The 27,422-nt window shown below is 41.6% G+C and overlaps 1 protein-coding gene and 1 pseudogene across 1 annotated transcript in view; one reads left to right on the top strand and one right to left on the bottom strand.

Annotated features, from left to right (window-relative positions):
* The window catches only part of LOC127676134 (uncharacterized), a 107,712-nt gene extending 106,271 nt beyond the window's left edge, over positions 1 to 1,441 (bottom strand). The window contains exons 1-2 of the mRNA XM_052172060.1: positions 1,414 to 1,441; positions 432 to 850 (exon numbers count right to left, since the gene is read on the bottom strand). Of these exons, the coding sequence (XP_052028020.1) occupies positions 432 to 850; positions 1,414 to 1,441 (447 nt within the window). The remainder of the gene's footprint in view (positions 1 to 431; positions 851 to 1,413) is intronic.
* On the top strand, positions 545 to 20,478 carry LOC127676138 (inositol monophosphatase 1-like; annotated as a pseudogene).
* The last annotated feature ends 6,944 nt before the right edge of the window (positions 20,479 to 27,422 follow it).

The raw sequence follows: 27,422 nt of genomic DNA, 5'->3' as shown, positions 1-27,422 counted from the left end.
CCTAGTAGAAAAGACCTCACATGTGCTGCACTGCTGACGGGCTTTAAAGCATCATATTCCATGGAACATGTGACTATTCGCCATTTTCCTATCGATGAATGTTGATTCTGTTCCCGCTTATGGCCACTGTGGTGTTGGATTGTTTTCTCTTTGTTTGAGATAGGTTCTTGTGTAGTCCGGACTGCTCGATGAGTCCATGTTCCTCTCTGCTCCGCGTTCCGCTGCCCTTTAGATGACCCTCAGATCCACCATCATTAATTAAGACTTTTTTATTGAAAATGATAGAAATTTATCAGGTTTGAGTTTCTTATTTTTAGAAGTAATCTTTTTTGTATCTTGATAACATTTACTCCTCAATGGTGTCCAAGCATGCGCGTTCCGCGCATGCGCGTTGCGCGCCGTACTCCGCGCATGCGCGTTGCCCGCCGTACTCCGCGCATGCGCGTTGCCCGCCGGACTCCGCGCATGCGCGTTGCGCGCCGGACTCCGCGCATGCGCGTTGCGCGCCGGACTCCGCGCATGCGCGTTGCGCGCCGGACTCCGCGCATGCGCGTTGCGCGCCAGACTCCTCGGACGCCGGCGGTCGAGCATCGATCGCGGTGCGCTCGTGCGAGGTGAGTCGGTTCTGTTCCTGCGTCCTGCGCAGCGTTATTCGGTGGCCGAGGCATGGGCTCCCGGCGGGCCGCAGACGAGCTCTCCCCATGCTGGGCCGGGGCGGCGGCCGGGCCCTCCTCCCGGCCGTGCTCGCCGCAGTGCTCCGGAAACAGCCGAGCGGCTTCGCGCGGAAGTCCTTGGTCTCGGAGGTTGTGAGTTGCAGAATGAGCCCCGCTCTGCCCAAGCCCTAGGGGCTCTACACGGCAAGTTCCAGGCTCACGGATTCACAGGGTTGGGGATTCCCTGCATCAGGAGTGGGGACAAGTGACGCGGGTAGCTCGGCTGTACAGGATAGAAAGTTTTAAGTCTGTATGACTTTGTTCCCAAAGTGAGGAATGAAGAATATAACCCCCGTGTAAACAAGTCTTGAAGCAAAGGTCTCTGAAATAAAAGGGTTTATTGAGGAATTTATATATACCAGCTAGGAAAAGGACCAAGACTTGGGGCACATTTTGTAAACTACCAGCAACAAGGCTAAAAAAGTGCCTTTTTAAAATTCCATCTGTGAAGCACTCAACTCCCTAGAGTTGAGGTAACACAGACAGCCTTTGTTCCTTTGTCTTTAAAAGTGCTTCTATTTCAGCCTTCCCTGTGTTCTTTGTCGTATTCCCCACCCACTCCTACACATAATATCCCTTAACATCTGTGTTGACCTCCTCTGTTCCCCAGCACCCCCACAATATGATATGGTACAGCTACAACCCAAAATGTGGACCCTTGGGAGACTACTTGATAGAACCTCGTTTGCTTTGATAATACCTCTGTTAAGGTGGGTATAATATCTCATGCCTGTGATCACAGTACTTGGAAAACACAGGCAGAGGATCCGGAGTTCAGTGTCATCCTTCGCTCTAAGACTAGCCTGGACTGTGAGACATTGACTCAAAACAGCACCAATAACAAAATGTTTTTACTATGAGCTGAACTATGTAATATTTCAAAATGATGTTTACTGGGACTATTTGTGGAGGAAAATTGAACTATAAACCAGGGAAGGGGTAAATCAAAGTGTTGCTAATTGAGATGCTTGTGTAAGTGAGTGCCTGCACAGTTTGTAACTGTTTTGTGCTGACCTGTGTTGACTATGTTTAGATAATGGGAGACCCTTGGCAGGAGTGCACGGATTATGCAGTAGTCCTCGCAAGACAAGCTGGAGAGGTATGCACTACAGTATGTACGCCAGAGTGTGTGGGGTATCCATGTTACAGTGTGGTCTTGTTCAACAAAGCATGTTTTTTGAGTGGTGTCTACATGTGCAGTTTCACTAAACTGTAAATACAGTGAAAGTTGATTGATTTTGTGGGAGGTGTGGGTTGGGGGTGGAGCCTAGGCCTGGGTTAACGTTAGGCATCATGGGCATGGCATTTCCAGCTGAATTTTTCACTTTGTGATGTTACCCTTTGCAGCAGCAGTCATGAATCTAAAATAAGATATGAAATTACATAATATTTCTCTAAAGTGTCTTGTTTCATAGACATGTTTGAAAGAAAACATTTAAGAACATGTTAAGAGTGGTTGAATGCTAGAAGTTATTTTTGTGCTTTACTTTCTTGTTTGGTTTTAAATTATTTCCATCTTTTTTTACTTGTTCTTTTTTAGATGATTCGTGAAGCTCTGAAAACTGAGATGAACGTCATGATTAAAGTTCTCCCGCCGACCTGGTGACAGTTATTGACCAAAAAGTTGAGAAAATGCTCATGTCGTCTATAAAGGAAAAGTACTCATATCACGGGTATTTCTTCTACCGCTTTTTCGCTTTATCGTGAGAGAGTTAAGTCTGAGCCCCAGGAGGACGGAGGGACCCGTTACACCTGTAGTTGCTGGCAACTCCAGCTCCCTCAGTTCAGTTTGCTTGACTTGAGAGGCTGTGTCACTCTCGCCTAGGCTGGCCTGTCTGTTGTCCCCTGTGCCTCCTGAGTGCTGAGATCATGGTGCGCACTGCCACACCCGCCCCGTACTTACTTTTAAGATTGCTGTGTTTTCTTAATTTCTCATGTTAAGGATGTCCTTTTCAGATGTGTATACTTTCCCTGTATTTATACCATTTAGAATTTAGGACTCTGTACTGTTTCACCATGTTTATTATATTATTTCTCTCTCTCTCTCTCTCTCTCTCTCTCTCTCTCTCTCTCTCTCTCTCTCTCTCTCTCTCTCCTTCCTTCCTTCCTTCTCTCAGTTTCATTGGTGAAGAATCTGTGGCAGCTGGGGAAAAGACAGTCTTGACAGAGCAGCCCACGTGGATCATTGACCCTATTGATGGAGCGACTAACTTTGTGCATCGGTATGCATTTAATTTTAGTGTACTTGCCGTTGTGTGTTCACTCTTCAAGGCGACACAGACTTGAGGAAATCGTAGAAGTCATTGATGCTTCTTTATTTGAAGACGCTGTGGCTGAGATGGGTGGGTTTCTGCAGAGCTTTTCTAAGGTGTGAGCCAGGGAGCAAATGGTACAGTGTGGGCTTGTGCTGTGCCGTGCCTGGTCACCGCTGTTCGGCCTGTGAAGACTCTGGAAATGACGGAGTAGCATGGACCCTTTAGACCAGTAAAGGAGTTGCTAAGTCCACTGATGGGGTCCTCTCTGTGTGCAGTGAGTTCACTCTCAGAGAGAAACAGGGGTGCTAAAAGGGTGGGGCATTAGGGTCTGAGATTTGAATCCCACAACTTGTTTATTGGCTTTGTGATGCTGGACAAGCTACTCTTTCAAAGCCTCGGTTTTGAAAATACTATGGCCAGCCAGGGCTGGAGAGCTGGCTCAGGGGTTAATAGTACCTGCTGCTCTTCCACGGGACCCAGGTTCGATTCCCAGCACACATGTGACCTCTCACAGCTGTTTGTAACTCCAGGCCCAGCGGGTGCAACGTCCTCTTCTGACCTCCACAGACACTGCATGAGCACAGTGCATACACATGAAGGAAAATAAAGGTTAAGAGAATGTGTGAGGTCCAGATGTTCTAGTTTCTTTCGGTGGCTGTGATAAAACGATGAGCACAAGCAGCTTGGGCGGAGAGGGCTGATTCCACCTCAGTCTTCACAGCTCGCCACTGAGGGAGGCCGAGGCGGGAGCTCAGGCCGAGCTGATGCGCAAGCCGTGGAGCCCGGCTCACTGGCTCACCTTCCGCTGGCTCCGCTCTGCTCCGGGTCTCAGCCCAGGCCTGCCCGCCCTGGACGGCACCACCCAGAGGGCTCTGGCCTTTCTTACCTCAGTTGCTAATTAAGACAATGCCCTGCAGACATTCCCACAAGCCAATTCCTCAACTGAGATTTCCTCTTCTCAGATATGTTTCCTTTAACATTTAACTTCCCTACCAAGAGCACTTGACCATGGCACAAACTGATTTGTGAATCTGTGGTCTGTACAGTAGTGAGTAAGGTGGACAGGAGGTTCTGTCACCAGTCGCTGAACCTCCCACAACGCGGAGCTCCTGAGGCCCAAGGAATGATGTCGTCCAGGCAAGAGCAAGGCGCTTCTTAAAAGCTGCTGCTGCAGTGCGCAGTGCACTGCTTAAAGTTTGGACTTTAACCATGGCCGGTAAAATCGCTGTAGAACTGGTTCATTATTACTGACTTTGTCTCATGCTTGCGGTGTCATAATAATGAACCAGTTGCATAATTTCGGGGAATTAATGCAGAGATGTCCAATGTTCTGAGATTGAACCTTCTTGGTTCATACTTGAGAACTGCACACCCAAGTTACAAAATAATCACATGTAGTCTCATAATGTTTTCCTTAAGTGTCTATAGTTTTGTGTAAATTCAAATCAGACAGACCTCATAAAGAGCAGATTTATAATAAGCATGGTACTTTTTACTACTCATTGTGGTTTAACGTAAGGCAGCCCTGCCCTTTCTTCAGTGGGAAAGTAGGAAGAAAGCCGGAACCGGCTGAGGGTGAGAGCAAACCCAGGTCTTTTCTGCAGTGCAAGCTTCCCTCGCTCTCAGGGACACTTGGACACCGGTGGGATCCGATGAAGATCCAGTTCAGAACCCGGGTCCCTGCCTTCATGGCTTGCTAGCAGAGTCGTGCTTTGAGTAATCCTTTGGGGTTTGTTTCTAGAACAAGCTCTTACTGATGGTGACCCCCTGCCTCAGTGCTCTGGATGCTCCCCAGAGGCCATCAGAAGTTCCCCTGTAGAGATGCCCATTTGAAGGGCTCTGAGTGACTACCACTCAAGTACCCCGCGTCCTGTATCCCGCCTAAGAGGCAGGAGCTGGCCCTTCTTGGGTTTTGGTTTCAGTTTTCTTCCTTTCAGGCAGGGTCTTACTGTGTAGCCTGAGCCTGCTGAATTCTGGGATTTGGAGCATTACTGGCCTGCTCTCCACACCTTTCTTCATAAGCTAAGACTTGTCCTGTGGAGTTAATTCGATGGACTGTTCTTGCTAGCTCTTCCGTACATTTGATAAGAAACAAAAATACAAGTTGTAAAACCCACTCTCAATCAAAGATGTTTTATTTGGGCGGCAGCGGGGCGCGGGGAGTGAAGATAGTGCTAGCTTGACCTCGCCCTTGTATTGTTAAGGGTTCTGTTGTTGATACGAGGAGCCAAGGGCATGTGGAGGAGTCCTGAACGGAGAGAAAAGAAGTAGACTGAGGATTGAGCGTGACCTTGGCTCAGAAGTGAATAGTGAATAGTGTCACTCCTTTCCTTTTATAAAGTTGGCTTTGTGGAAGATGGTGTGCAGTCTTTGTTTTTTAGATACAAGGACAAAATATACAATTCATTAGTTTTCCTATACTTTTGACAAATATGTTTTCAGGGGAATGAATCTCTGCCTTATTTCCAGAAGTTTAAATACTGTTACTGGAGGAGTCTAAAGCGGATACAGTGGCTCCGACTGTAAAACAATACAAAGAATCAATAAAACCAGAAGCTGGTTCTTTGAGAGAATCAAGAAGATAAACTCCTAGCCCAACTAACTAAAGGGCCAAGAAGCAGTATCCAAATTAGCAAAATCAGAAATAAAAAGGGAGTCATAACAACAGAAACGGAAGAAATTCAAAAAAGCATCAGATCCTACAATAAAAGCCTATGCTAAACAAAACTGGAAAATCTAGATGAAATGGAATGAGAGCACTCCTAGGAGACCAGCTCTCTCCTGGAGGGACTTGTGTACAGAGGCCTGTAGAACAGCCTTAGCTACCGGGTGCAGATCCAAGGTTTTCATTTTTAAGGGATGCTGAATTTTGTTAAAGGCCATTGCATTATCTATTGATATAATTATTTATTGTGCATTTTTGCATTATGGTCATTAGGGAGATTGTCCTGTGATTTTGTTTCTTTGTTGTGTTTGTATCCTGAATTTGTATTGGAGTAAATTCTGCTTTTGTAAAATGAGTTTGGTAGGTATATTACTAACTTGTCTCACTGCTATGACAAAGTATCTGATAAAAGAACTTAAAGTCCTTCCTGGAGCAGAAATTGAGACAGTTGTTCACATTGTCTTGATAGCTACATCAGAGAGTAATGAACAATGATAATCAGTTATTCCGTTATGCTAGGACTTTGGCCATGGAAATTGCCACCCGCACTTAGGATGGGTCCTTTCAGCTCAAGTGACCAAATCTAGAAACTCCCTCACAGATATGTCCAAAGGTTTGCTTCATGGAGATTCTAAATCCTAAGATGTCAATCAAGATTAGGTGCCTCAGCTTTTCTTCAATTTCCACTGGAGAATTAGTTTGAAGATAGCTGAACAATTTTTCTTTAACAGTCATAGAAAATATATCAGAGAACACACTCTGACCCTGGGCATTTTACATGTGAGATACAGTTCATTACCGCTCCAATATCACTACTTGTAATAGATCTGTTCATTTCATAGATCATACATGTGCAGAAATCTACTAATTTCTTTTAAGTTTTTAAAAATTTATTAGAATATAGATTTTTTCAAAGTATGCACTAATGATCCTCAGAGTTTTATAGTTAGGAATTCATCTCCAATTTTTGTTAATTCTGGTCAGTTCTGACCTTCTTTTGGTTATAGGTTTGTTAACCTCATTTATTGTCTTAAAGAACAAACCCTTTCATTGATTCTTATCTTCTTTTCATTCAATTTAATTACCTTCTGCCCTGATCTTCATTACATATTTTCATCCATTGATTTTTTTTTTGGGGTTTGGTTTACTCTTGTTTATCTAAGACTTTTAGGTGCATCATTATTTATTTAAGTTCTCTCTGATTTTTTAAACATAGACATTTGTAGCTATAAACTTTCTTCTTGTAATTCCTTTCATTAAAAGCTGCAGGACTTTGTATCTTGTGTTTTCATTTTTCATTTGATTATAGATTTTAAAAAAATTCCTCCTGATTTTCTTCATTCAATGGTATACATATCTTTCAGTCTTCATGAGTTTGTACCCTTCACTGAGGGCAGTGCTATCCTAAGGTAGGGGCTCGGGCTATATAAGAAAGATATATAAGAATGTGAAGCCAAGAGCAAGCCAGTAAGCAACATTCCTCCACAGTGTCTGTTCTGAGCCACTGCCTTGACTATCTTAATCTGCTTCCTTCAGTGAGGAAGTACAGTCTGTAAAATAAAATGTACCCTTTCCTCCCCAAGCTGTTTTTGTCAGAGTTATTTATCACAGCAACAGGAACACTCACTAGAACATTGTTACACTTTCTAAAATTGTCATTCTTTGGTTGCCACTAAAATTCCAGTGCCTTTTGGACAGCATGCCCTCAGAGAATATCTGCTCTCCCTGAAGATTACTATCCTCAGTAAGTAAGTGTCCTCTGCTGTCTTCCTCTTCCTGAAAATACCATTGTTTTTGCAGATCATCATCCAAAATTTTCTTCTTGAAATTTATTGTTGTTGCTGTTGTTCATAGGATCCAAAATGTTAATGAAAGTGAATCATTATTGCCAGTGTCTTATTTTTTTTTTTAAGGAAACAGAAATCTTCCTGGTGAGGAACAAAAAGAGTTCAGGACAATGTAGGCTAACGGAATGAGCAGTCTGGATAGAGTGCAGAGGTTTGCCACAAGGCTAAGGCCAGACACAAGGTAGTACTGAGAGACCAAAGAGCACGAAACACAGTCAGGAACAGCCTAGGAGCTACTCTTACCTTTTCCTTCTTATTTATGTACATCAAATGGACCCTCATCAAATAAACCTGGAATGGCTTTATGAACCTTTTGACATCAGAAATTACTGAACAAACACAATGTTTTGACATGTAAACACTGAGAGGCTGGTCAATATAGGATATTTGATTTGACTTGATCATATCTCAAATGGGCAAATAGCACATTTACACTAACTGTATCAAGTGGGTTTTCTGTGGATTGAAAGAGCACATTCTTCATTTTAACAGTACAGTAGTATATCACCTGTGAAACTTTCAAAACTTAGCAATGCTGCCTACTCTTGAGTCAATGTTTTCTATGGTATCTTGAACACCTGAGGTTCTTTCGTCTATCTCTTGTATTCTGTTGTTGATGCTTCCTTCTATGACTCCTGAATTCTTTTCAAGGTTTTCTATCTCCAGAGATGTCTCACTTTGTGATTTCTTTGTTTCTACTTCCGCTTTTAGATCCTGGGTGGTTTTGTTCAGTTCCTTCACTTGATTGTTTGTGTTTTCCTGTAGTTTTTAAAGGATTTTTGTGTTTCTTATTTAAGGGCTTCTGCCTGTTGACCCATGATCTCCTGTATTTCTTTAAGGGATTTTTGTGTTTCCTCTTTAAGGGCTTTTACCTGTTTTCCAATGTTCTCCTGTGTTTCTTTAAGGGAGTTATTTAAGTCTTTCTTGAAGCCCTCTATCAGCATCATGAGATACGATTTTAAATCCAACTCTTGCTTTTCCAGTGTGTTGGGATATCTGGGACTTGCTGCGGTGGGAGAACTGGGTTCTGATGTTGCCATGAGGTCTTGGTTTCTGTTGGTATGGTTCTTGTGCTTGCCTTTTTCTATCTGGTGCTAGTTGGTATTGTTGTCTCTGGCTGGAGTTTGTTCTTCCTGTGGGCCTGTAAGCCTGTGTCCTTACTCCTCTGAGCTCAAAAGTGAAAGCATTGATTGGGGATCTCTCTCTCCTGGCAGGCTACCCACAGAAGACTGTGGAGTTTCCAGGTTTCCTGATGCAAATGGTGGTGGGCAAGAAGACTTCCATCCCAGCTGCTCCACTGATCTTAGGGCCTGTGTGCTCCTAGCTTGGCCCCCTCCAGAGAGAAAGTGGAGATCTCACGTCTGCACTCAGAAGTGAAAGCCTGCTGGGATATGACTCCCTCCTGGTGGACTATGCAGAAGAAAGCTGTGGAGTCTCCTGGCTCCCTGGTGCAAATTTCAGCAGGAACTTCCGTCTCAGGTGCTCCCTATTTTCTATTCTTGAAACAAGAGTACCAGATCCCAGGTAATGTCTAATCATAGGTTTATTTTGATTCATGTATCGGGAAAGTGAAATTCTACAACCCTGGTCAGCATCAACTCAGCTTCTGGTGAGGGTGCCCAGTTGCCTTGTGCTGGGGCAATTCAAATGGGAGAGGGCACTAAATTGCCAGAAACTAGGTTGCTGAACTCCTGTGACAGATAGTTTACCCATTCCATTATTCATGTGGGCTCAACCTTATGACCCTAAAACTTGCAGTAAACCTCCACTTCCAACATGCTGCATTGAGGGAAAACTGTGCTTACACTGGATCTTTGGAAGATGCACCCAGACTGTGCACTGCATAGCTTATGTTAGGACTTACACAGGTCTTATAACGATGTTGTGATGTGTTTGTACCATTTGAGTATCAGAGTATGTTCACATCCTAAAAGACACCTGTGCTCTGACTATTCCCCACTTTCCCTTCTCTGCCCCTGGCAACCACTTATTCTACTACTTCTATAATTTTCCTTTCTTTTTTTTTCAGAGTGCTATGTAATTGTGAGTTTGTAGCCTTTTCCTATTGGCGTCTTTCACTTAGTGATGTGGCTAAGATTTCTTCAGTTATATTTTAATGGCTTGATAACAAAATTTCTCGTTGCTGCTGTATAATATCTTGATTTTTGGATGTATTAAATTCCATTAGCTATCCATTAGTTGCTCTTGCAAGGCCATTTTGATTGCTTCCAGGTTTTGTCTTCTATGAAGAAGGCTGCTATAAACACCATGCACAGATTTTTGTGCAGGCATAAGTTTTTAAGTACTTTGAATGAATAGTAAAGTGTGTGATATAATTTAATCTGTGGTTAAAATGTTCTTGGGAAATTCCTAGAAATTTAACAACAGCTCTTACTGGCCACTGTCACACTGCTATATTAAAGTCTTTCCTTCAAATGGCAATGGAAACTGAGCTCTGCCTTTGGAGTGTCTACAGAGTCTTTAAAGTACTGGTACTGTACTTTTGTATGTCTGTATACATTTTTTTGTAAAACTATCGAATAAAAATAGACAGAATGTCATTGGTTTTTTTTCCCAAAGTTGAACCATTCCCATGTTATCTGTTTCCTCCCTCCAAAGCATCATGGGAAGATTTCTCTAGTCATCGGATGTCAAACTTATGTACACTTTTGGGGGTTGCAGTAGTAGCCCAGGAAGCCCAGCACCACTCACCCCTCTATTCCCCTTCACTCACAAGTTCTATGCTTTTCTGTTTGATGAATTAGACTTTATCTGAAGAATTTCCTTTATTGTAAAGATTTTTAAATCATGACCAATTTCCAAATCCAAAATATTAAGGAAAGAGTGAGATGGGGCCTCAGATTCTGCTCCTTAGGCCATTTGGTCACACTACTAGAAATTAATAAAGTCACTCTCAAGATATGAAATGAGTTTAGAGAGAAAATCCCTTTGAGATGTCCATGTACAGGGATGATGATAAGCAAACCCGATTATCATGAAGACAATGGGGATCTTTATTTTGTTACAGTTGCATATGGAACCATTTAGATTTGTCCCCAGAACTTCTACTTTATCTGTGAAATTCTGAAAGAGGTGAGATCCACTTTTGGTTTTCTCTGACTTAATCAACTCTTCCTGGAAGAAAAACAGATTTCAAGAAATCTTTTACAACAAATATTTACAATTAAAGTCATGGCTAAACATTTGTGGTCCCCAATAGGGATACTCTCACAATGATGTTATTAACTAATGATGCCTCTCTCATAATTTATTCCTGTTCTATGTCTAGATAAGAAGTGTAGAGGCTGCCTGAAGAAAAGATAAGCCTCCAATATGACACTATACATTTCACTGTGTGATGCAGGGGGGTTAGTATAATATTGAAGGGTTATTTGACCCCTGCTTGTAAGGCTTGGCATGTATGTGCACACATGCTTACTAAATGCATGCATGCATCCATACATACAATATACAAACAAATACATTTATTTTTGGAAAGGTACTTTTAAAAATTTTTTTACTATATATATTTTATTTATAGTTCAAATGATTTTCCCTTTTCTGATTCCCCCCTCCCCAAAAGTCCCATAAGCCCTGCCACTTCCCCCTGTTCCACAATCAACCCCCTTCTGCTTCCCTGTCCTGGTTTTCCCCTACATTGCTGCATCAAGCCTTTCCAGGACCAAGGACCTCTCCTCCCTTCTTGGGCATCTTTGATATGTGAATTGTATCTTGGATTTTCTAAGCTTCTGGACTAATATCCACTTATCAGTGAGTGCATGCCATGTGTATTCTTTTGTGATCGGGTTACCTCACTTAGGGTGATATTTTCCAGTTCCACCCATTTGCCTAAGAATGTCATGAATTTGTTGTTCATAATAGCTGAGTAGTATTCCATAGTGTAAATATACCACATTTTCTGTATCCATTCCTCTGTTGAGGAACTAGTGGGTTCTTTCCAGCTTCTGACTATTATAAATATGGCTGCTATGATCATAGTGGAGCATGAGTCCTTATTACATGCTGAGGAATCCTCTGGGTATATGCCCAGGATTGGTATAACTGGGTCCTGCAGTAGTATCATGCCCAGTTTTCTGAGGAACCACCAGACTGATTTCCAGAGTGGTTTTATCAGCTTGCAATCCCGCCAGCAGTGGAGGAGTGTTCCTCTTTCTCCACATTGTCACCAGCACCTGCTGTCTCCTGAGTTTTTGATCTTAGTCATTCTGACTGGTGTGAAATGAAATGGCAAGATTTGTTTTGATTTGCATTTCCCTGATGACTAAGAATGTTGAACATTTCTTTAGGTTGAACAATTTCGTTCAGCCATTGAAAATTCTTCAGGTGAAAATTTTTTATTTCTGAACCCCATTTTTAATAGGGTTATTTGGTTCTCTGGAGTCTAACTTCTTGAATTCTTTGTATATATTGGATATTAGCCCTCTGTCAGATGTAGAGTTGGTAAATATCTTTTCCCAATTTGTTGGTTGCCATTTTGTCCTTTTGACAATGTCCTTTGCCTTACAGAAACATTGGAATTTTATGAGGTTCCCTTTGTCAGTTCTTGATTTTAGAGCATAAGCTATTGGTATTCTGTTCAGGAAATTTTCCCTTATGCCCATGTGCTCAAGGTTCTTCCCCAATATCTTTTCTAGTAGTTTCAGTGTGTCTGGTTTTATGTGGAGGTCATTGATCCACTTGGACTTGAGTTTAGTACAAGGGGATAAGAATGGATCAATTTGCATTCTTCTGCATGCTGACCTCCAGTTGAACCAGAACCATTAGTTGAAAAGGCTATCTTTTTTCCACTGAATGGTTATAACTCCTTTGTCAAAGGTCAAGTGACCATAGGTGTGTGGGTTCATTGTGGGTCTTCAATTCTATTTCATTGATCCACTTGCCTGTCATTGTACCAATACCATGCAGTTTTTAACACTATTGCTCTGTAGTACTGCTTGAGGACTGGGATACTGATTCCCCAAGAAGTTCTTTTACTGTTGAGAATAGTTTCATTATCCTGGGTTTTTTGTTATACCAGATGAATTTGAGAATTGCTTTTTCTAACTCTATGAAGAACTGAGTTGGGATTTTGATGGGGATTGCATTGAATCTGTATATTGCTTTTGGCAAGATGGCTATTTTAACTATATTAATCCTGCCAATCCAAGAGCATGGAAGATTTTTCCATTTTCTGAGGCCTTCTTCAATTTCCTTCTTCAGAGACCTGAAGTTCTTATCATGCAGATCTTTCACTTGTTTGATTAGAGTCACACCAAGATACTTTATATTGTTTGTGGCTATTGCCAAGGGTGTGATTTCCCTAATTTCTTTCTCAGCCTGCTTATCCTTTGAATATAGGAAGGCTACTGATTTGCTTGGGTTGATTTTATAACCAGTCACTTTGCTGAAGTTGTTTATCAGCTGTAGTTCTCTAGTGGAGGTTTTTGTGTTGTCTAAGTATACTATCACATCATTTGCAAATAGTGATAATTTGATTTCTTTCTTTCCAATTTGTATCCTTTTGACCTTCTTTTGTTGTCTAATTGCTCTAGTTAGAACTTCAAGTAGTATATTGAATAAATATGGAGAGAGAGGGCAGCCTTGATTGGTCCCTGATTTTAGTGGGATTGCTTCAAGTTCCTCTCCATTTAGTTTGATAGTGGATACTGGTTTGCTGTATATTGCTTTTACTATGTTTAGGTATGGGCCTTGAATTCCTGTTCTTTCCAAGACTCTTAACATGAAAGGCTCCTAAATTTTGTCAAATGCTTTTTCAGCATCTAATGAAATGATCATGTGCTTTTTTTCTTTGAGTTTGTTTATGTAGAATAATTACATTGATGGATTGATGGATTGAACCATCCCTGCATCCCTGTGACCTACTTGATCATTGTGAATGATCATTTTGATGTGTTCTTGGATTTGGTTGGCAAGAATTTTATTGAGTGTTTTTGCATCGATAACCATTGGTCTGATGTTCTCTTTCTTTGTTGGATCTTTGTGTGGTTTTGGTATCCGCAAAATTGTGGCTTCATAGAACGAGTTGGGTAGTGTTCCTTCTGTTTCTATTTTGTGGAATAGTTTGAAGCATATTGGTGTTAGGTTTTCTTTGAAGGTCTGACAGAATTCTGCACTAAAACCATCTGGTACTGGTTTTTTTGGGGGGTGGTGGTGGTGGAGACTGTCAATGACCACTTCTATTTCATTAGGGGTTATGGGACCATTTAGATAGTCTATATGATCCTGATTTAACTTTGGTATTTGGTATCTGTTTAGGAAATTATCCATTTCATCCAGATTTTCCAGTTGTGTTGAATATAGGCTTTTGTAGTAGGATATGGTAAGTTTTGAATTTCCTCAGTTTCTGTTATTATTTCTCCACTTTCATTTCTGATTTTGTTAATTTGGATACTGACTCTGTGCCCTCTGGTTAGTCTGGCTAAAGGTTTATCTATCTTGTTGAATTTCTCAAAGAACCATCTCCCGGTTTTGTTGATTCTTTATATAGTTCTTTTTGTTTCTACTTGGTTGATTTCAGCCCTGAGTCTGATGATTTCTTGCCTTCTAACTTCTTTCTATTCTGAAGCTTTCAGGTGTGCTGCTTAACTGCTAGTGTATGTTTTTTTTTTTTTTTTTTTTTTTTTTTTTTTTTTTTTTTTTGGAGGCACTCAGAGCACTGCTTTCATTGTGCTCCAAAAATTTGGGTATGTTGTGCCTTCATTTTCATTAAATTCTAAAAAGTCTTTGATTTCTTTCCTTATTTCTTCTTTGACCAAGGTATCACTGAGTAGAGCATTGTTCAGCTTCCATGTGTATGTGGGCTTTCTGTTGTTTTTGTTGCTATTGAAGACCACTCTTACTCCATAGTGATCTGATAGGAGGCATTGAAATAATTCAATCTTCTTAAAATGTTGAGGTCTGTTTTGTGGCCAAACATATGGTCAGTTTTGGAGAAGGTACATTGAGGTGTTGAGAAGAAGGTATATTCTTTTGATTTATAATGAAATGTTCTATAGATATCTATTGAATCCCTTTGGCTCAAAACTTCTGGTAGTTTTACAGTGTTGTCTCTTTAATTTGTGTTTCCCTGATCTGTCCATTGAGGGGAGTGGGGTGTTGAAGTCACCCACAATTATTGTGTGTGGTACAATGTGTGCTTTAAGCTTAAGTAAAGTTTCTTTTATGAATGAGGGTGCCCTTGTATTTGGAGCATAGATGTTTAGATTGAGAGTTCTTCTTGATAGATTTTTTCCTTTGATGAGTATAAAGTGTCCTTCTGTGTCTTTTTTGATGACTTTAGGTTGAAAGTCTATTTCATTGGATATTAGAATGTCTACTCCAGCTTGTTTTCTGGGACCATTTGCTTGGAAAACTGTTTTCCAACCTTTTACTTTGAGGTAGTGTTTGTCTTTAACTCTGAGTTGCATTTTCCTCTATGCAGCAAAATGTTGGGTCTTGTTTATGAACAGTCTATTAGTCTATTTTTTTTATTGTGGAATTGAGTCCCTTGATGTTAAGAGATATTAAGGTATTGTGATTGTTACTTCCTGGTAATTTTTATGTTTGTGTGGTTATCTTCTTTTGGGTTTGTTAAAAGAAGATTAATTTCATGTTTTTTCTATACCTTATGTTGGTGTTTTTCATTCATTATCCTTTGAAGGGCTGCATTTGTGGAAAGAAATTGTAAATTTATTTTTGAAATGGAATATCTTGCTTTTTACATCTATGGTAATTGAGAGATTTGCTGGATATAGCAGTCTGGGTTGGCATTTGTGTTCCTTAGGGTCTGCATGACATCTGCCCAGGCTCTTCTGGCTTTCATAGTCTCTGCAGAGAAGTCTGGTGTAATTCTGATAGGACTACCTTTATAAGTTACTTAACCTTTTTCTTTTACTGCTTTTAATATTCATTCTTTGCTTAGTACATTTAGCATTTTAATTATTATGTGCTGGGAGGAATTTCTTTTCTGGTCAAATCTATTTGGAGTTCTGTAGGCTTCTTGTATGCTCATGGATATCTCTTTCTTTGGGTTATGGAAGTTTGCTTCTATAATTTTGTTGAATGCATTTACTGGCCCTTTAAGTTGGAAATCTTCACTCTCTTCTATACCTATAATCCTTAGGTTTGGTCTTCTCATTTTGTCTTGGATTTCCTGGAGGTTTTTTGTCAGGAGCTTTTTGCATTTTACATTTTCTTTGATTGTTGTGTCAATGCTTTCTATGGTATCTTCTGCATCTGAGATTCTCTCGTCTATCTCTTGTATTCTGTTGTTGATGCTTGGATCCATGACTCCTGACTTTTTTCCTAGGTTTTCTACATCCAGAGTTGTTTCTCTTTGTGATTTATTTATTGTTTCTACTTGTGTTCTCCTGTATTTCTTTAAAGAGTGATTTATGTTCTTCTTCAAGCCTTCTAACAGCATCATGAGCTGTGATTTTAAATCCACATCTTGCTTTTCTGGTGTGTTGGGCTATCCAGGACTTACTGTTGTGGGAGAGTTGGGTTCCGATGGTGCCATATTGCTTTGATTTCTGTTAGTAACGTTCCTATGTTTGCATTTTATGGTACAGAGCCATATTGGGGCAGTCTAGCACATGCTTTGACAATGGTCAAGGACAATCCCTGGCTTCAGGCAGGAATCTGCCTTTAAGGCATAATAGAGAAGTAGGTTAAAGCAGGAATTTTTATCCTAGGGTGGAGAAGCTCAGTGCAGGTTAAGCTCATTGTTCCTCCAGATCTAGGAATTCCTGAATTAAGCAGGTGACCCACCCAGCTGCTGGAGCAGTTGAGACAAGAACCTCCAGGAGAAGCTAGACTACTTCCAACCGGAACTCAACCTGGAGTCTGGGGGGGAAAGGTTTGCCCAAACTGTTAAAAGGTCGGACTGCCATTAAAGTTTTGGCCTTGACCAGTGAAACATTGTCCTGGCCCTCCTTTCTTTTCGCCCCTTCATCATCCATCCCTCAGCTTCTGTTACAGCAACCCAGTTGGCAATAGCTGCAGGCAGCTATGAAATACAACATTTTACCATCATGTTATCTCTGCTGTTAGTTGGTCCTGCTGTCACTGGCTGATGCTTGTCCCTCCTGTGTGCCTGCTAGCCTATCTCACTACCCCTTGGGTGCAGGTGGGTCCCTGGCAGACCAAGTCCCAAATGATCTTACTTTCTGCTTGTTCTCTGCTTTCCTGGCTATAACAGCCTGCTCAGTTGCAGGAATGAAGATGGTGGCCTCACTTCTTAACGAGGTACTCCCTCCAGGGCAGATGTCCCCTGGCAGACTAGGTGCACAGAGGGCTGTGGTGGGCTGCCGAGCTCCTGGGTGCAGGTGGTGCCCTGGAACACAGTGTCCCAAGCGGATCTTACAGTCTGGTGTTTCCTGAGCACCTGGCTGCATCTGTCTGCTCAGTCACAGGAGCAAAGATGGTGACCTCACCTCTAAACACAGGACTGGAAAGGCACTTATTAAAACGATGTGGAAATGCTTTACATCTCAGCCTTGCAAGTGTGTTCCAGAGAAACTTGATCAAATGGACCTGAAACTCACAGAGATCCACGTGCCTCTGTATCCCAAGTGCTGTATTTAAAGGGGTATATAATTATAATACCTGGCAGTTATTGTATTTTAGACTTTCACATTGGACTAACTGTATACTGTTTTAAATATTCCAGGGGTCATCTTGACTTGAACCGAAGGAACAATATGGTTGTAGCAGACCTTATTGGTGAATTGAAGACAGATCTGTCTGAGACTGGAATCATCAACTATTTGTAAGGGGTTTGTGATGGTTAGTGATCTTTAACAGTTGTATTCTAAATAATTTAGAATAGCAAAATCAAACTTTATTCTCTTAAGTGAAGTAAGAAAGACAATTCAGCATAAATTTACTTCTGTGTGGAGTCTACCGACATCACTGACCTTCTAGAAGTTGAGACTGAACAGTTGTCAGGGGCCAGTAACAGGGATAGAAGCATAGGAAAGACTGACTAATGACTATGGAGTTGTAGCTGAATAGAAGAAACAAATCCTAGTGCTCTATTACACCATAAGGTGCCAGTAGGTAAGCACGAGGTATTGCTTATATTCAAGAAGTAAGCAGAATATGTATATGTGTAGTGTTAATGATTGATCCCAGTGCCTCATACATCCTAAGCAAGTACTCTACTGTTGAACCACACACTTTACTCTCCTTTTAGTCTTTATCTTAATACTTGTACCCATTGAGTCACCCATTGTAGTTTAGAACTTTTAATTCTCCCTCATTAATCTCCCAAGTTTGCACCGAAAAATCTGGCTGAGAATAGTTTTTTGGTTTTTGTTTTTTTTTTCCACAAAGAGATGGGTATAAGGGAGAGAGAGATACATGTAGTGGTTTGAATATTATTGGCCCGCAGAAGTAGCACCATTAAGATGTGTGGCTTTATTGGCGAAAGTGTACCCTTGTTAGAAGGAAGTGTCACTGCAGAGGCAGAGATTTTAGGTCTCATATGTATTCTCAAGTCTGGTTAGTCTGGAAGAGACTCTCTTGGCTGCCTGTGGAAGACAATCTTCTGTCTGCCTTCAGATCAAGCTGTAGAACTCTCAGATTGTTCTCCAACACCATGTCTGCCCACAATTTGCCATGCTTCCTCTCATGATGACAATGAACTGAAACTCTGAAACTGTAAGCCAATCTCAATTAAATGTTTGCCTTTCTAAGAACTGCTTTGGTTATGGTATCTATTCACAGCAATAAAACCCAAACTAGGATAATATGTTTACCATATATAACCCTTATCTGTACTAAAACATCACATGCTATTCCATAAATGAGTGCACTTATATCGAGCAAAATTTATACACCACACACACACACACAATGTTTGATTGTTTTTTTTTTTTAATCATAATAGGTTACCCTGGTGAATCTGTCATGCTATTTTTTTAAATCTCATTTTACTTCATTATATATGTTATTCATTTCTCATAGGAGAAAGCTGCATACATGCAGGCAGGCAGACAGGGGAGAATTGAGATCATTAGGCTCCAAGCTCAAGTAGGCCACTCCATACTTTGTGTGGGGTTATTTCTGTTTTGTTTTAGCTTCTGGAGCCTTCCTGGAGTGAAAGTCTTTAAGAGTGAGTAGAGTTAGGGAGAGCCCCAGCAGGGAGACTGGAGGTTCTACTGTAGAGAATAAGAAGGCACAAAAAATCTGCTTCTTGACTTGAGGGTGTGTGGGGTGTGTGTCAGGCATTGACAGATGGTTTCCTCTCTTCCTTTTTTAAATAGGGTTGAATAAGAAGATCATGAAGTAAATAATAATCTATGCAAGAAGGCTCTTTGGGGTTTGAGCAAGTCCTAAAGGATCATCTACTGAAGTTTTTACCAAGAAGGTATCACATCTGAAACTGTCTTTCCATAAAGTTGCCCTACCACTAAACCACCAACCAAAGAGTACACATGGAGGGATCCATGGCTCCAACTGCTTATGTAGCAGAGGATGGCCTTGTTGGACATTAAAGGGAGGAGAGGTCCTTGGTCCTGAGAAGGCTCGAGGCACCAGTATAAGGGAATGCCAAGACAGAGAAGCAGGAGTGGATGGGTTGGTGAGCAGGAGTAGCGGGGGATGGGATAGGGTGTTTTCGGAGGGGAAAACAGGAAAAGGAATAACATTTGAAATGTAAATAAAGAAAATATCTAATTAAAAAAGAATCAAATAAGATAGTTAATATCAGAAATTGTGAAAGTGATAAACATTAAAAAGTACGCAAATAGATAATTAGCAATGAACTATATGCATATGTTCCATAATGATTATATATATTTTGGGGGTCTGTTTCTTTTTTATGCATGGTTTCATTGTATATGTCAAGATTTGTGTATAGGAAAGTGTTTACCACCCAGCCTAATACTTATTTCTCTTAAGAGAAATTAAATCTTTCTTAAAAATGGATTGAAATTTTTCCACAAAATAAATATAAGGAGATATCTTTCAAAATGAGCAAAGATGCTTTGAACTTTGAAAAATAATATAATGCATACTACATGCATATGTAACAGTAAACCATCTCTTCACTCTCTTATGAGTGGGAAAGAGGATATACTATGTACAAAATACACACATACACACACACAGACACATACACACACACACGCGCACGCGCGCACGCAGGCGTGTATGTGTGTGTGTGTGTGTGTGTGTGTGTGTGTGTGTGTATGTATATATATGCAGAATCATATCTGCAAATACCAATCCCAGACATTATTGCTGATTCCAAGAAGCACTTGCTGACAGGACGTTGGTATTGCTGTCTCCTAAGAGGTTCTGCAAGAGCCTGACCAATATAGATGTGGATGCATGCAGCCAACCATAGGACGTGGTGCAGAGATCCCAATGAAGAAGTTAGGGCTGAAGGGGTTTGCAACCCCATGGGGAGATCAACAATATCAACCAACCAGACCCCCCCAAGACTCCCAGGGACTAAATCACCAACCAGAGTACACATGCGGAAACCCATGGCTCCAGCAGCATGTGTAGCAGAAAATGGTTTTATCTTTTATCAATGGGAGGAAAGGCCCTTGGTCTTGTGAAAGTTCGATACACAGGGGAATGTATATGTTTACCAGACATAGTGTCTGGGATTAGTATCTGTAGATGGTATTCTGCATGCGTGCATGCGTGCGTGCGCGTGTGTCTCTGTGTGTGTGTGTGTGTGTATTCTGTACATAGTATATCCTCTTTCCCAATCATAAGAGAGTGAAGAGATGGATTACTGTTCCGTTTGCATGTAGCATGCTTTCTCATATTATTATTCAATGTGCAAAGCATCTTTGCTCATTTTGAAAGATATCTCCTTATATTTGCTATTTTGTGGGAAAATTTCAACCCATTTCTAAGAAAGATTTAATTTCTCTTAAGAGAAATAAGAAATGTTAGGCTGGGTAGTAAAGAATAGCATAGGGGAATGCTAGCACTCTGAGGCAGGAGTGGGTGGGCAGGTTGAGGAACACCCTCATAGAGGCAGGGGGGGGAGGGATAGGGGATTTGTAGAGGGGAAACAGGGAAGGGGGATACCTTTTGAAATGTAAATAAATTAACTAATAAAAAAGAAGGCAATTACATCATTTGCCTAAAAAAAATAAATAAAGTTGCCCTACCTACAGCTCTGCCTTAGCTTACCACACCCTTCCATGAGGGCATGTGAAACTGTCATCATGCTCACAGCTGATGGCAAGTAACAGGAAGGGGGAAGGTTCAGGCCCCATCTACCTGGGCCTCCGAAGGCCAGCAAGTATCACACAGTCCTTCTCTAATATGCTGACAGGCTCCTTTTTGAAATTTGACACAGGCCTGGCTTAGGGCAAAACTGTAGGCTGGGTGAGTCTGGTGCCAGAGCTTCCTCCTCCTCCACAGTATCAGCATTCTGCTACAGCTGTCCAGATTCCAGGTGCCCCCGACCCTACATTCCTTGCCTTATCAGTAGTTTCCTTCCTACTTCGGGGACCTGCTTTCCCCAACCAGCCCTGTCCTTCTGCATTTCTAGCACAGGTCTCCTGGCACTGACTGACTGAGTCCTTGGTGGCAGTCAGTGACTCCCCACAGGGATACTAACTGAAGCCACTGGGTGATTCAGATGGCAGCTCTAACCTGAGGGGCAGCCCAGCATTCATCACTTACTCTGGCTCTAGATGTGGCATCAGAAAAGAGCTCTCACTCTCCACAGATTTGTTTTAGTTACATCCGCAGAATCACAAACGTGCTAACAATGAACTGACTAAGAAGACACCAAGGAGCCTATCACAGGGAGACAGATTCACAGCCACTACCATCCTCCATGGCTGTCCTCATGAGACACCCTGGAATATGACCTGGGAATTATAGTGGAGCTCAGAGAACAAGCATTCCACATGGCCGGCTATATGGACACTGACCTAAAGGGGTTCTGTGGGGGCCACACCCTTTTACCCTTGCTTTTCTTGGCCCTGATTTTGGTGTTCCTGGGATTCAGATTCTTTCTTCACTGTCATGTGTTCTTTTAAATTTCACAAACTTTAAAAAAGAAAACATTTTCTAAGCTGCTTCTAAATGAGGATGACATTAAGGACTCATCACAAGCTAATATTCCCAGGAGAGGGGGCCGTGCAGCTGGTATTTATTCTTCCCCTGAACCAACCGCCCTAACCCAGAAACTTCTCTTGATAGGCCTTTTGTCCTGGTATAGCCAGGTGTCATGGAAATGTGCCCTTCCCTACATGGTGCTTTGGCAACAGACCTTCAACATGCTCTGTGGCGTGGTCACCTGGTTGGTGGCCACCTTTGCCCATAGCCAGACTCAGTCGGAGGCTGAGATCAAGCAAAGTGTTCTAAATGAACCAAATCCCATCAGGTCTTGCCTCTCTCCTCTCCAGCTGATGGAACCTATGTGTACTAGAAAGTAACCGCCAATTGCAATGGTCTGGATGCCAAGTATCTCCAGAGGTTTGCATGCTAGTGGCTTCGGCACTCGTATGATAGGAGGTGGTGTGGCCATTAAGAAGTGAAACCTAGTGGAAAGGGGGGGCACTACGCTTGGAAGGGATAAACATGTTCTCATGGAACTTAATTCCCTCAAATGGGAATAGTTATGAAGGAGCAAGCCCTACTTTTGAATTTCTGTCTCTGATTTTCCTTCTGAAATATATTTCTACCACAGTGCCATGTATCAAAATGTAAACAAACCTAGGGGCCCATCACCAGAGGTTGAACAGATGAGACCACCTAAGTTCAGCCTTGCAGCCTTCAAAACTATTATCTACATGAACTGTTTGTGTTATTATCATTATTATTGGTACATAGTGCATGTTGTAAGGGACAATGTTTTGGAACTTTTTCACCTCCTTCTAAAGTGATATAAGCCCCAGAAATCAAACTCAGGCTACATGTTTGCAGAACAAGGGCCTTGACTCACTGAGCCAACTCATCTGCTCTAGACTTCTTTTTTGTTTTTAACACACTGTGGAACCTCTGATATTTTGTTGTAGCAACAGAAAGCAGAACGACATAGAAAAACAGTACTAGTGGCAACTCAGAACAGCCCAAGTTCAGGAGGTCACTTAAGATATCTTGGGAAGAATGATAATTGGGCCACTTCCTCCACAGAGATGACAGTGAACTCCATGGATGTTGATAGAAGCTGGCTGGTAACCCCATAAATTATACCTGGCTCATCCAAACACAGCCCCTGCTCCTGACCATCAAGTATACTCTGAGCTCATCTGGAAAATAGTATTTCTCTCCTTCTCAGCTCTGTAATTTTCTTTAGAAAAACTGACTTCATGAAAATAAGATAGGAGTCTTTGTAGTCTTTATTTTAGAAGCAACCAGAATAATAATAGCTGGAGCATTCAGGAACCATTCAAAGGAGTGTCTGTGAGTAGTAATTAAAGTGGCTAACTCCCTTGCCAAGGACAGCTTCTCACAGAGGAACCTCCTGGTACAATGTTGGCTATGCACTCTATGACTTCTGTAACATTTTCAAGGTGTAAAAGAACTTGAAACAGCACATGCCAAGAACTTGAAAACTGAATTTTGTCAAGTATCAATTTATGCCACATCCCACTCTCCTGGGCTTCCTTCCCCTAGAAAGAAGAGCCCCTGGGGTAGTCAGATGAGTGGTTAATGTGAGAGTAAATCACAAGCACCATAAACCAAGTCTCCTGGTGTCATCTCAGATTGCTTTCTAGAGGGGTTATCTTTGCTTAGCTCCACAGACAGACAACCTTGTTCTAGTCACAAGATCCCTAAGACGTTTGGAGGAAGCTAGTATGCTCCTGAGCCCTGGAGGATATCACATATGAGCTCTAAGCAGGGCTGATCTTAGCAGCTCGGCTCTAATCATATGGTCCCATATTTCTCTGTGTGTGTGTCCTTCCTGTACTATCCCATTAGCTCAAGACCCCCTCTTCCTTTAAGACCAAGTTCAGATTCACTGTCTCACTGAAACCTTTATTGCTACAGGCAGTAACAAGACAATCACATCTCACAAATGTGTAATAGTTCAAAGCTGCTGAATCCTAGAGTGTGGGGCTAGAAAGTCTTCAAAGCCACTACACCTTAATGTTATAGGCCAAGAAACAGAGCAAGTGTGTGAGATGCCACTGTGGTGCTTGAGCAAGAATGACGTCTGAAGTCTCAATTCTAAATGAACATCTGTGTCACCACCATTACCTGCTTCCACCCAAGGGAACATCTTAGAAGACTTTAAAACCCAGAGACTGGGAAAGATAGCTGTGATTCTTTGTCTTCCACACATGTCTGCTGCCACCACGATCTCGAAGCAGCCATGGTTGTCTACACAAGACCTACACAAGACCCACCCAGTCAACATTCTAAGCTTAGAGACAAAAGGTGCTCTTGAGGCCTAACTCCCCTGAGGATCTATTGGCAGGTGATGTCTTGTTGGGAGAGGGAAAGTTATTTTTCTTTAGGGCTGTAGCTCCTTGTAAGTTGCTGGTGCTTGGGTGGATGGTCACATATCCATAGGCATACAGGCAACACTAACTAGATGCAGTGGGTTTATTTTGAAAGGATATTATACTCATCATTTTAAACAATTAAACTCCCATTTGATTTTATTTACTTTTGCCTCACAATTTTCAATTTAAACTTACACTGTTTAATAATATCAAGTCCCAAACAAATTAACCTGTGTTAAAAAAGAAAAACATAGTTACTCACCCTGTTTGTAAAAAAAATTTAGATACTTAATTGCACCTTGAATTTCCTTTTAAATATAAAAAAGAAAAAAAGACATGAAGTTAGAAAGGGGACACCATCAATGTATATATTATATATTATACACTATACACTATTCACTATATACTATTTACTACATATATGAAATTCTTAAAAAATAAAAATATAATACAGTAAAAATACTAAAATAAAGGCTTTTTCCCCTTAAAAAATATTTATATTCTAGTTTGCTTTTGTTGCTGTGATAAAAGCACTGACAAATTGAGCTTGGGGATTAGGGTTATTCCCTGATTTAGCAGGAACCTGGAGGCAAGAATTGGAACAGAGGCTGAGAAAGAATACTGCTCACTGGCTTTCTCCCATGGCTTGCTCAGCTTTTATTTCTATACAACCCAGGCCCACCTGCTTAGGGGTGACAGTACCATCCAAGCTGAAGGGGCATTCTTAATCGATTAGCAATTAAGGAAATGCTGCACAGACATGCCCAAAGGGCAATCTGATCATGGCAATTATTGAGCTGAGGTTCCCTCTTTGGGTAATTCTAGATTTATGTTCAGATGACAGCTGAAACTTGCTTTGACAATGCCGAACAGTGAGATTCCTGCCATCTGACTCTAGGCAGGATCCACTCTACATGATTGGGAGGTGAGGAACACTTCCATGGTCACATGACCTCTCTGATCTCATTAGTGGCAGACCTTCTACCCCTGGGTCCAGGCTTTCAGAGAGCATTGATAGAGTCTTCATGCAAAGCAGTTTTGGGGCCAGCAGGTAAGGCCACTCCACTATCCTTGAGATGCGCAGTCCTGACCCTTTACATAGTTACATAAACCATGGTAAGCTTTATCTTACAAGCTTCTAAAGCAGTATTTCTTAACCTGTGGGACATGATCCCTTTGCGAATTAAATGACCCTTTCACAGGAGCCACATATCAGATATCAGCCACATTAGGTATTTACATTATTATTCATAATAGTAGTAAAATTAGTTATTAAGTAACAACAAAATAATTTCATGTTTGGGGTCACCACAACATGAGGAACTAACTATATTAAAGGTTGCAGTATTAGGAATGTTGAGAACCAATGTTTTAAAGTGTAGGACTCACATCTTATACCCATTCTATGGTTTCATAAGAAATACAGATTGAATGTCCTCTTAAACTCATATTGATGTTTTATTACTGTAATGACAGTACTGGGAGGTAGGCCTCTGAAAGAGTGATGGTCTGTCCCTTAGGTGTGGTTTGATGCTGTTATCTTCCAAGTGGGATGGATTCTTGTCCTTCCTGTCCTCTTGGTCTTCTTGCTTGCTTTTGCTCTCTGTCTCTTATATATGCACTTGCCTTCTGTCATCCTGTGACACAGCACAAATGGCCTTGCCAGTTGTTGTGGCCATGTCCAAGGACTTTGTAGCTTCCATTTTCGGTGCCAAATAATCTATTCTTTATAACTCTCTCTGTGGCAGACAGCAACCTATGGCAAGTAATTAGCATAGGATTTTCTATGCATTTATGCAGTAGGGAGAGGTTGTTGTGTAGCTCTTGTCTTCTGTCTTTTGGTTAGAAGAAAAAAGGAGGGGAGAGAGGAAAGTGAACGGAAGTGAAGGGAAGAGTCAGATAATGAAAGAGATAATGATTCTTCTCTGTCTGAGAGAGACAGACAAGGACATACCACATCCAGAGGAAGGGTAAAGAGACAGCAGCTTGAAGGGAAACTGACAGTGAAGAAGACTGGCTTCCTTCTATGCCAGGCTGGCAACCTTCCCATCCAAAGTCTGTCTAGCAGAAGCACCATTATTGAAGACAAGTCATCTTCACACTGGAGGTCAAATCTTCAGCTTTAAGAGCCACCTCTCCCTCCTTCTTGTCATCTGGTCTGAACAGAGACACTTGAATCCTCACACAGATGGACCCAGAGGTTCTAATCGCCTGCATCCTCCCCAGCTTTATGAGGCAGCCCAATGCCTGACCCAGCTTGAGAGTCTGTCAAGGTAGGAAGGGACTCCATGGAGACACCCCACACTTCCTTACTTTGTTCTGACAAAGACAGCACAGCCCTTTGGCAATGATGCCCACATTTCTGCTTGGGAGCTGCTATGTCAGTTGCCGTACTAAGCCAGAATGGCACATGGTGCTGGAGACATTTCTTCTGAGACTTCATCATCTGCCAGAATTTTCGGCTGGCTCCTCACCATGGTGATTTCTCCTTTATTTGTCTCTGTTTAAAATTGAGTCATTTTTGTACCTACTTTAGGCTCTTGCTCTGTGTGGGGTAGGGTTGAACAGGTCAATAGGGAGGCTACCCTACTTGTGGGCCTTGACTCCCCAGTCCCTGCACCAGCTAGCTCCTCAAAAGCAGTAAGTTCTCTGCTGACTTTCTTGAGGGATGGATGTACGCAAGCCACCAGTTGGGCTCAGACATTTCTCTAGACGGTTCCTTTTAGACGGGAGATTTAAAAATCATCAACCCCCCCTTTTTTTTTCACCTAGGGCCTTGCCTATGCTAGACAAGTGTTCTATGACTGAGCCACATCCCCAACTTAAAACTCACTGCCTTTTGAAGGAATCAATAGCCAACTGAGAAGAATGGCAGCCAAGAGAAATAGCAGTCATGTTGCAGTGGGGGTGGGGGTGGGTGAGGTCAGGGAGCTGGTGTCTATGGTAGATAAAGTGATTCTCTACCGAAAACACTAGGGAGTTGTATTTATTTCTCAAGATTTTTTTTAAAAACAACAAATATGTACTTTTGCAGTCTAGAGAGGCACGTAGCTGAGAGATCTTTTTAAGCCTTCTTATTTGACTTGCCCACTTTTGGATTCACCCTTGGGACAAGCAAGCAGGCTTATATATTCTTATCACCATTTGATAAGGCAGAATCCCCATGAAGGGTCCCAAGAAATTAAATTAAGGATAACTCTTAAGAATATCCCTTGGTTTATGGGACATATGGGGAGGGGGAATCTGGGAAAGGGGAAATCATTTGGAATGTAAAGAAAGTATATAGAAAATAAAAATATTAAAATGAAAAAAAAGAATATCCCTGATTGTTAGAAAGGAATGTGAATGAGCATTTCTAGTGAGTCAAATAGTCTCAGTTACTGACCCTCACAGCTTTGAGAACGTAGGTGTTGGTCACAATTCAGCAAGCCTAGTTTTATTTCCTGCATTTGTATAATGGAGGATATTGACTTGGCCGTGACATTTCCATCTGAGGTCAGCCCAGACTA

The sequence above is a fragment of the Apodemus sylvaticus genome, unplaced genomic scaffold (genome assembly GCF_947179515.1).
Source record: "Apodemus sylvaticus unplaced genomic scaffold, mApoSyl1.1 scaffold_66, whole genome shotgun sequence".
NCBI lineage: Eukaryota > Metazoa > Chordata > Mammalia > Rodentia > Muridae > Apodemus > Apodemus sylvaticus.
This window is presented reverse-complemented; position numbering and strand designations above follow the sequence as displayed.